Source organism: Bombus bifarius, unplaced genomic scaffold (genome assembly GCF_011952205.1).
Source record: "Bombus bifarius isolate JDL3187 unplaced genomic scaffold, Bbif_JDL3187 scf7180000007990, whole genome shotgun sequence".
Taxonomy (NCBI): Eukaryota; Metazoa; Arthropoda; class Insecta; order Hymenoptera; family Apidae; genus Bombus; species Bombus bifarius.
The window spans coordinates 1,164,659-1,175,890 of NW_022884371.1; the positions used below are offsets into that span (position 1 = coordinate 1,164,659).

At 40.2% G+C, this 11,232-nt stretch overlaps 1 protein-coding gene across 1 annotated transcript; it reads left to right on the forward strand.

Annotated features, from left to right (window-relative positions):
- Window positions 1-2,210: 2,210 nt before the first annotated feature.
- LOC117205399 lies at window positions 2,211-7,662 on the forward strand. Its single transcript, XM_033443754.1, has 4 exons — window positions 2,211-2,554; window positions 2,957-4,986; window positions 5,595-6,547; window positions 7,078-7,662. The coding sequence occupies exons 1-4, from the start codon at window positions 2,489-2,491 to the stop codon at window positions 7,581-7,583; spliced, it is 3,555 nt and encodes a 1,184-aa protein (XP_033299645.1). The 5' UTR covers window positions 2,211-2,488; the 3' UTR covers window positions 7,584-7,662.
- Window positions 7,663-11,232: the final 3,570 nt, after the last annotated feature.

Here is an 11,232-nt window from a genome sequence, read left to right on the forward strand (position 1 = left end):
CATTCGTTGCATTGCTATTTGTTAGACATTTACTTATTTATTTATTTATAATTACTTATTACAATATATTATAATATACTTTATAATGCTTTTTACTTTATAATACTATAATACTATAATATACTTCATGATGATTAGAAGCTTATTATCTACTTTTATATTGTATATTATAATATTTGTTATATTAGGTGGTCCGAAAAGTTTCTTTCGTTTTATAAGGAATAATGGATGCACAACATTTTTCATTTTATATTATTGTATCGAATTACGTATGATCGATTTTGTCCTATCAAAATAAAGATCACAATGTTCGACAGATTAGGTTTCATGTTTGTATAAAAATTCGTTGTAAAAGAAAGACACTACCCAGACAATCTAATATTATAAATTTGTTAACGTCAGTTTTGAATTCTGCGAATTAACGTCAAATTTAACGATTTCTCAAACGTTAAATTTAGAGTTTCGGGAATTTTGTATTTTCCTGGAAAAATAGGTAAATTCGTGTAACCTCGGGCAAATATCTAATACGATGTGTAACAGCTAAACTGCGAGTATTTACGCATTTAGCAATAGCGTAAATATGTATGTGAGTATAAATAGAGCGCGTTTATCAAAGAGGCAAAATACGTATCGGGATATTTAGAAGATGGAAAATATAATTCTACCCGAGTTCTACTTCTTCGTCGATGCTTGTAAGAGCGTGAACTTGCGTAAATAATTGTAATCTGACGATAATGATCGGACAAAGCTACGACAATTTCACGGTAGATTTATGAAAATTTAATATACGTGTGTCATAGGAAATTTCTTTAAAATAGATTCTACGATATACAGGGTGGTTGGTAATTGGTGGTCCAAGCGGAAAGGGGGTGATTCTACGCGAAAAAAGAAGTCGAAAATATAGAATAACAATTTTTCGTTCGAGGCTTTGTTTTCGAGAAAATCGACTTTGAATTTTCGCTCGGTACGCGTGCGGTGATAACGGATCACATTGTAGATTGTTGTCTCGATGAAAAAATTTAAATAAAAAGAAAACAAAATTGTTTCTTCTGATATCTTTTCTAAATAAGTTAAAGTTAAAAAGTTAATTCTGATATTTTAGTGTAATTGAACTATAGTTTGATATTAGTCGAGACTTTGTTTCGTATACAGGGTGGTTGGTAATTGGTGGTCCAAGCGGAAGGGGTGATTCTACGCGAAAAAAAGTCGAAGATATAGAATAAACATTTTTTTTTCTTAATTTTTTAATTTTTCCATCGAGACAACGATCTACAGTGAGATCCGTCATAACGAGACGCGATAAAGTGCACGCGTACCGAGCGAAAATTCAAAGTCGATTTTCTCGAAAACAAAGCCTCGAACGAAAAATTGTTATTCCATATTTTCGACATCTTTTTTCGCGTAGAATCACCCCCTTTCCGCTTGTACCACCAATTACCAACCACCCTGTATACGAAACAAAGTCTCGACTAATATCAAACTACAGTTCAATTGGACTAAAATATCAGAATTAAAAGAGAAATATTTATAATATATTTATAATTGTAGCCTGACGATAATGATCGGACAAAGCTACGACAATTTCACGGTAGATTTATGAAAATTTAATATACGTGTATCATAGGAAATTTCTTCAAAATAGATTCTACGATATACAGGGTGGTTGGTAACTGGTGGTCCAAGCGGAAAGGGGTGATTCTACGCGAAAAAAGAAGTCGAAAATATAGAATAACAATTTTTTTTTTAATTTTTCCATCGGGACAACGATCTACAGTGAGATCCGTCATAACGAGACGCGATAAAGTGCACGCGTACCGAGCGAAAATTCAAAGTCGATTTTCTCGAAGACAAAGCCTCGAACGAAAAATTGTTATTCTATATTTTCGACTTCTTTTTTAGCGTAGAATCACCCCCTTTCCGCTTGTACCACCAGTCACCAACCACCCTGTATACGAAACAAAGTCTCGACTAATATCAAACTACAATTCAATTGGACTAAAATATCAGAATTAGAAGAGAAATATTTATAATACTCGGAGAATATTTATAACCCGACGAATATTATGATACTTAAAGAATGAATAATACTTAGACGATATTGGAATATTAAACTTAGATTTGCTCTCGAATTTTGCATATTTTATATATTTCTTACGATATTATTGATATTACGCGAGTCTAATAGAAATGCCAATAACAGTTTATCAAAGATGATCATTTTAATTCGTCGAACGCCTGTTCGTTCATATCGATAGGTAGAAATCGAGGATCGATTGGCGAATGTTTCGGTAACCGTGGATCAGCCGATCCCCCATTGTTAATTAAATGCACGTTCAGTCATCGTTCAAAATGCCGCGTCGCTGAGTCAACGGCAATGGAATATCCCTTGTAAAATTATAATCACACGTTTCAAAATTCTAAGTGATTACGATCGAAACAATCAAAATCCATCGTATCGGTTCCCAATGATTTAAAGAATCGTCCAACAATGAAAGGAATCCGGACATTCGTGTTGCAGGATCTTTCTCACGTTTTACCCACAAAAAGTTTCCAGGTACCGACACTCAAATTGCCATCATACGCGAATTCACGTTTTCGTGAATACGATCGAAAACAGCTTGGATAGAAAATCATTTTGCTCGAATAAATATTATAAACTAGAAGCTTCTATCAATTCACGTACTCGGTGAACCATAAAAATAATCTGTCAGACGAAAGTCTAGATTTCGATGAAATTATATTTCGGTGAATCGAATCATTTCGTTTAGATTAGATTCTCCAATTACCTCTACGTAATTAAATCTACACAGCCTTTGTATCTTGTACACATATTGTCAGACATCGACGTTCAAATTTCCCCTAAATGCAAAAAAAAAAAAAAAATATCATTGCAATATCCATCGGATATTATAGAAGGTAATCTTACGCGAAATTTTATTCTTTCGAAACAAAACAGAAAAATCTCGTGCCAAGTTATTACCTGCCGTCGTCGCAAGTGCACACAACATCGTCGTCTCGTCGATTTTGGAATTTCTTCGACTTCTCGTGCAAAGAGGAGCCGGCCAGTCGCGACAAAAAGAAGTGTCTGCCTTCGAATGGCATCGTCTCGTCGTCCTTATTCTCCAACGATGCTCTGGATGCCGTCTCGAAATCCGTGTCGCCGAATTCCGTGACCACGACCGTAACGTTCACGCCAAAATACATCAACGATTCTCAACTGGACCTGAAGGCAACGTCGATGACATGTTTAAAAATCCAGGGTCTAATGAAACAAGACAACTTGGTGTCTTTGCTGGATGGAAATCCTGTGCCAAGGACGCTGAAATGGAAACTCAAAGGTTACAAGACTCTTCGAAACGAGCAGGCTGTTGACTTCGCCTTCGTTCCTGGCGCAAAGTCTTACGAGTGCGATATTCTACCGCGAAACGAATACCACGAACTCGAACAGTCAAATCGTAGAATGCTACCACGCCGGAAGAGCATCTGCTCGGGCATGGAAAACAGCGGTGAAAATGACACGCTGTCCTTGACGACGAAAGCCATCGAGAACAAGGCTAAGATCGAGCGTGTGAAGAAAGTAGACGCTAAAGACGCTAATATGGTGGAAAAGGAAAGTAACCTGGAGCGTAAGAATATTTCAGACGTGGACAGACCAGCGAACGTTTCCAGTCAGGAGGCTTCAAGCTGCGAGTTGACGGCTCGCGCGCTTCAAAGCGCTGGCCCGAAGAAAGAGGAGATAAAGTACCTGCCGATTTTGAAATCGGAACTGTCAGCGGCAACGAGTCAGACGCAGCCAGTGGCTCGATTTTGCTCGCGACCGCCAAAGAAAATCCAGAAACCTGCAGCTCCGGTATTAAACCGAACGGAGAAAGAGGCTGATAGCGCGAAAGACGTTTCTTCGATGGAACTCGACGAAGAAAAGAAAGCTGCCGCGTCTCAGGAGAAACAGGCTTCTTCCCTTTCGAAACCGTCGGCTCCGGGCTACTCGGAAGTCACCGGAAGCGCGTCGCAGCGGCGCTCTATGGGAAACCGTGGAGAAGAAAGATATCCGATGGAAGGTGAAGCGAAGGCTCGAGAAACGGAGAATGACACGAGTGCTTTTCAATCGTCCGCGAAGATGTCGCGAACTGAACCGACGAAATTCGCCAGAGATTCCGCAGAAACGTCGGAGAAGAGGCAAGCTGAGTCACGGACGTCCACCTATTTCGCTCCAAGAGCTTCCGGAGGTTCCAGTCACGGCTGGAACAGGCAATCGTCCAAGACCCAGGCTAACCGTACGTTCGAGTCGATAATTGGAATACCAGAGAACACGACCGCGCCGTTGAAATTAAGCAGACGAAACGAGGGACAAGGAGTGAAGTCGTCGCCGTGCGCCGCCACGCAAGTCAGATTGCAGCAAAACGAAGGCAGAAGCGTATCGAACTCGCGAACGAATTCCTCCGGCAACGGTAGGTCGTCGATGGCCGGAAGTTCGGACGGAGGCTCTCGAAAACCACCGGCTTCGTTCGCCCCGTTTACGACCAGAAGATCTTCCTCGAATTCCTCTTGTTTATCGAGGAAGCCGGCGGTGTCGAAGAGGACTGGCAACGGAGCGAAAAGCGCGTTCAACTCGAACAACTCGCTGAATATTTCCACTTGCAGCGTGAATGCGGCGAGGAAATGTCGCGATAACGACGCCAGATGCCCGAGAGCGAGGAAGTGCGAGCAGGAGAGGCCGAGGAGTAAAAAGGATAAAAAGATTTGCAAACGTTATTGCTGCCCTGCGTTGCAGACGCCGACCCAGTGCGATTATAGCAGGTTCCAATGCCCGAAACACAAGATTAAAAATGCCACTCAGATAGAGAAATACGAAGTGAAGAAAGATCCCACGTGCATGCCGAATGAGACGGATGAACAGTCGAGAGAGTTTTGCACGACTATGGAGAGGAGCAGGCCTTCTGATCGGGATTGCAAGAGGCAAACAGAGAGGAAATGCAGCAGAGAGAGGTATATAACGCGAGTCTTCGACTCTGTCGTTTCTTTAGTTTCACTTTTGTCATTGGATAACGCTGCAAGTAAATCGATCCTTCGGTTTGACTTTTTAAACGCGATAGAACTTGGCGTGAACGCGCACGACTGTTTCGCTTATCGGAAGAACATTTTAATTAGTTGCCGATTAACGCTTTAGAGACGAGTCTCTCTTTGAACGTCGAATGAAGTAGTATGACAGTAAACACTGTAGTACTTTCAAGTTTAAAGAGAAAAAGGTACAGGTGAATCATTTTGAATGGAATACGTAGCTCCATTTAGAATGGATTCTTCGTGTGTCTCGATGGAATTTAGCAGTGCCAGAAAGATTATATCGATGGTGTGATTCTCCTAAAAGTTACTAAAAGCAATTAAATTCCTTTTTCATTTAATAGTCACTTCAGTTAATGTAAATACACGATCACGTAAATATAATCCTATCTATTTCACGTCTGTGTATTCACGTGCGTTTATACTCGAACTACGGTGGTATCTATCGTACGTCGTTACTTAACTTTAACGTTGATTTATACGCAGCGATAACTAATTCCTATTGGCAATGTTCTGATAAACACGCGATCATTTAGGAGAGATCGAAGCTGCGATAGGAGGCGAAGAAGATCCTGCGAGCGGGAAGAGCGACGAGACTGCTCCAGACAGGAGGAGGGTCGTACGATCTGCACGAAGCCGAGGAAAAGAGATACATCGTGCAAACGTCGAAGGAGATGCAACGATCGCGACTGCGACAGAAGATCGGCGAAATGCACCGGCAGGAGAAACTACACCCAGTCGGCATTTTCAAATCATTCGACGAACGTGCCGAAGAACGTGAAACGCTATTCCTCTTTGCCAGCCTTCGCCTTCCCTCTGATCACTATGAAAAACAGTAAAGAGGCGAGGCAGAGCTTGTTCGTTTCGCCGTCTGTATGCAAATTTCTGCGATCGCCGCTGGTTCGTTCGAAAAGCGACGACAAATGCAAGAAGCCATCGACCAAGTGCAAGCTGACAGGTGGCAAAGACGAGGACAAGTGCAAGAGGCCGTCTGCAAAGTGCAAGCTGAACGCTGACGCCAAATGTAAAAAGGTGGACAGTTGCAGGAAAGAGAGCACTAAATGTAAAAAGGAGGATCCATGCAAAAGATTGAGGGGGACCTGCGAGAAGGAGAAGGAGGATCCTTGCAAGAAAACAAGAGGAACCTGTGAAAAGAAGAAGGAAGATCCGTGCAAGAAGGTGAGAGCTACTTGCGGGAAGAGAGAAGATCCTTGCAAGAGGACGAGGACTACTTGTGGCAAGAGAGAAGATCCTTGCAAAAAGAGGACAAGCTGCGGTCCAGAAGTAAAGAAAGTGGAGGATCCTTGCGAGAGAGTAAGATCAGCCTCCGAGAAGAAGGATGATCCTTGCAAAAAAGCCAGCAGGCCCAGCTGTTCCGCCAAGAGCGATCCTTGCAAACCGTCTGACAAGCTAAAATGCAGTGCTGTGAAGGATACCAAGTGTACAATGGAAGATTCCTGCTTGAAAAAGAGAGAACAACTGTGCCAAGGTGACTTGGCAGCTACCACAAAATGTTATGTTCCACAAATCTTAGTGTAATTCACGCGGTAAAACAATTGTCGCTATGGGTTTGCAATATTTTTCAGAGATGTTCTTTGTGTAACTATTGCATTACGCTTTGACAGATTATTCTACACGATCATCCATAGAAGTTCCCGTAAGTCTTATGAAAGGGCCATTTTTACTCGAACGAAACGTATAGAATATCACATAGTAACAGGTTTACAAGATATGTTAACGTATGAAGCGATGATAAAACGGAAATCTTGCACATTTTGCGATGATATTTTGTAGTATCTTATTCGAACAAAATTGGCCCTTTCGAAAGTTTCTCTTCCCTTGCTTTCATTACGTTATACGTGATCTAATGTAAGTAAAACCGCAAAATGTAACCCTAAGAGGCGACCTAATGCTTCTCTAACTTAGTTCATACAAATATCGGTTGACGCGAACATCCTAATGGCAATCTACTCGTAGCTTCCATATTAATTTAGTTGCAATTTTATTCGATTGTCGCAGAAAGATGCATGGCATCGTCCACAACCGCTGAGTCGGCGAAAGAGAGGCTGGATAGAGAACGAAAGGAGGTAGAGGAGTGTAAGAAGCACATTAAGAAAAACCAGCACAAGAAGAAAAAGGAATCTGCGACTGGTTTAAAGTGTGCCACCAACCCTTGCAAACAACAGCTGAAGGACTCTCAGTCAAAGTTCGCGTCCATTGACCTACCCTTGCAAAGCTTCGTGAACGTTATATCGAACACGTGTATGAGCCAAGGCAGCAATTTGGTAAATCTTCCGCGGGATCGATCGTATTCCATCTTGAACTCCGTGAATCATGACGAAGTCAATAGGGAAACGGATTCGCCAGAGCCCACCAGGAATTTTTGGAGCTTCAACGATGAAAACCTGGAGCCAGTGATTACACCTTCGATGGATAATACATCTCAAGATAATGCACCAGTAGAGGATGCTCATTCGGGATCGACATCAAATTGGCTCTTTTCGTGGCTCAACTGTAAATATTGAAACTATTCGCTGGCTTGTCGACGAGACGATAATCTATCAATTTCAAATCATATCAATCGTATCGATAATCAATTTTTAAATCTACTTTATTCGTAATCGCATGTTGTTTTAGAATGGTCTTGGAAAAAAGCCAGATTGGCAAACCTATGCGCAAAACATATATCTACATTGTATATTAAAACCATATTTTACGTGTACCTTCGTATATGAAAAGGCAAAATTATAGCGTATGCAAAATCAAAGTTATAGGAAATGCTACTTATTTGGAGCGAATAAAAGGTAATTACTTGTTTTATTTCTTACAGACGAGAAAACGTTAAAATTTCGTTAAGCTGTCTAATGTCTAATGCCACTTTATCAAAACTGTAATTTTATTTGGTACAGAGAATATATACATTTTTGCCACGCTGTTGCACACTTCTGAAATATTAATTGTCACAGTACTGAACATGTTGTTGATCTTTTACAAACTTTTTTCTTAGACATAGTCACTGTTATCGCGATCATCGATTATTTTATACCCTTTTTCATCGTCTGTACTCATCTATTCTCTAACTCGTGGTTCCATATTTCACAGAAACGCTCTTTAATCCTCGGCAGGATCGGAGGTTCGATCGTTATCGCGATCGTCGAATATTTTATTTCATAACGATAGAGCAAACAGCTGATAACTAAACTAATGCAAAAAATACAATTCATATATTTCAATAGAATAACGATACTTAACACTTGGCCAACCGAATGGGCAGATCCCTCCACTTTAAAGTAAATCGCTGCATGACCGATCGGGAAGATCTCCCCACTTTAAAGTAAATCGTTGCATGACCGATCGGGAAGATCTCTCATTTTGACGACCTTATCAACGCGTTTTCTTTTATTTTTTTTTTTTTTTTTTTTTTTGTTACTAACAATTATTGTTTACCTGAAATTGTCCCCAATTAATTGAAATTTTTCTGCTTTTATAAAGTATATAATAAAATGCAGCAATTTAGTGGTGTTGACTTGCCCGAGCGCGGTGAGAAACGTATAGTTCGCTGTGGCGCGCGATGTTCCAGCGTACTATCGGTAACTGTGCAGATCCAGTAACTATCATCCAGAGTTCACTACAATAGACATAGTTACGCGATCGAGGGCCGATGATAGTCGCGTTTCAAACAATCTTCAAATGAAAAGCGTCCCGGAGCAATGTTCGTCCCGGGTGAATCGAGTGTCGCGGCCAGTTACGAGATGTCTTTGTGCGAAGAACGAACTACTACGACAGAGCCGTGCACGTGAATGGAGGGATAGCAATTATGGGTTATTCAGGTCTCGCCACGGGATACCCAGGGTGCCGTCACCATGGAATTTTTCGTACGTACAGTACATACATATACCTGGCGCCTCTCCACGTCCCCTTTTTACGTCCTACGTATACACACGCGTGTGTATGGCGAACGTTGCTGCTGTCTAAAAAAAGAAGGAGAAAGATAGGCAAGGGAAACAGAGGGAACAAGCGAGAAAGAGAAAGAAGAAAAATGGAAGAGAGAAAGGGAGAAAAGCGTGAGGACGTCTCTGCAGGGATCCTCGCGCCCTGCCACTTATGGGAACGTGATACGAGCTTTTCGTTGGATGCTCTCTTGCGTTTTCGCATTGTTGCGCAACCACGTCGTCCTTCCTTCACGTTCCCTTTCCTCCTCTCTTTTTTCCTTTCTCTCCTTTCTTTCGTTTCCCTGTCTCCCTTCCCGCTGTACCTTGACGTGTCTCCGTGCCTCTTTGCCTTCGTCCACAAAGAGAATCGATGTCAATGCGAACGCGCCTTTGTACTCGCCGTTCCTTCTCCGCTTCCGGCTCGTCCCACGAGACATCGGAAATTCTTGTTTACGCCGTTGAAAACTGTCACCGTCTCTTTTTTTTTCAGAGAGATTTCACTCACACACTTACATCATTTGACGGTTCGACGTTGGATCGATCGTTACGATGATTATTTGCACATCTTGCGATCGAATTATATCGCTCGGTTACAAATATGTATATGTACGAGTAATTGGGTAATTATTTACATATCTGTAAATTGAATTCGAAAAGTCGCAGCTATCGTAGAATTTGGAAATGATCGAAACGAATCAGTTCGTGGGTTTTACTTGAAATATGTTTGGAAGATAACCTATAAATTGTTTATTCGATTCCGTAGAATAAAACTAGTTAGTAGTTTGGATCAGTGCAAGTAGATCATTAAATTATCTTATAACGATATAGTTTTGTAGAAGATGAAGAAAGATAGTAAGTGATTGTAGACAATGATCAAAAGATATGTATGTATATGTATACTTATATGTATGTTTAACTTTAACACAAACGGAACGATATACTAAACATAAAAGGGAACGTTTAAAGATATATCGTTAATCTAGGATATTGATAATCCATCGCAACAAATCAAACAAAGTGCAACACTTGAAGATAATTATCCAAATATTTTGAGATAAAATGAGAATAAACGCGATATATATAGATATAAATATATAGATATAAAACCGCACGTGACACAGAAATCATTCTTAACGCGGACACATATATGAGCGCGGATATTTTTGAACAAGTTGTCATCGAGAAGATCGAACGGTTGATTTCACGGTTGCTTAAAGGGGGCGAGGAGAGCCGTAAGCATCTAGACGTCACATTATGATGTCAACGACTTCTTCCTGGACCACAAACCGCTTCGACCGTGTGTCCAGGATGAATGGTGACGCCACGGGTGGCACCCCGTCGGAGAGAACCGCATACAACCACTGGAAATGTGTCAATTTCGTCGAGATCATTCAAATCTAGATGAGAATCTTCAGTCTCACAATCAGTCAATGTTTATTCGTTCATCTAATAAAAATAATTTTTTAAGACAATTTTCTTATGTTAATATGTATGTATATATATATATATGACTATTTATGAATTATTTCTAATATTTAAACTAAATTTTCAATTAAAGATCTTTGTGAAAAAAAAAGCCCACAAGATAAAATGGTGAGTTCAATATTAACTATGTTTGATTTAATATAAAGAACAATTTATATTCAATGGATGAATATTAATACTGGAAGAAACAGAATTTATTTTTATTATTCGTTCAATTTTATTGTTATTGAATATGAAACGTCCTGTCAATCTATATTCATGCAGTATGTATAGCATTTTAAGTATACCAGTGTATTGCCGTGAAACTTTATCCAACTTCTGTTATTAAGTATTTTTTATTTTCCTTCATATGCTAGCGTTCATAAACATGCAACTGTCATAAATCGATTTTTCATCGTAACTGAATCGAACCTGTTCACGGCAAAGAAGTTGACATTAATAACTGTTTTCCATTTACGTAACACACAAATCGAAACGCAATATTTTACCGTCGCTGATGTCTATGTACACTCGTATGTAACGCGTTTCATCACGGAAATAATACTATATATTTCCAGAAAGAATGGAAAGCTTTGTCTGATTTATTTGATGCAATGCCACGGTTTACCTCGCAAATTTTAGCGCAGTTTGATGATTATCAACGAGTACATTTTTACGTTCTCTACATATTGACAGGTTTCGTTAGTAAAGTAAAACGTGTGATTCTGTTTGTCTCTGTCGTGAAACGTTTGTCTCTGCAAGTGATACTGACATCAAT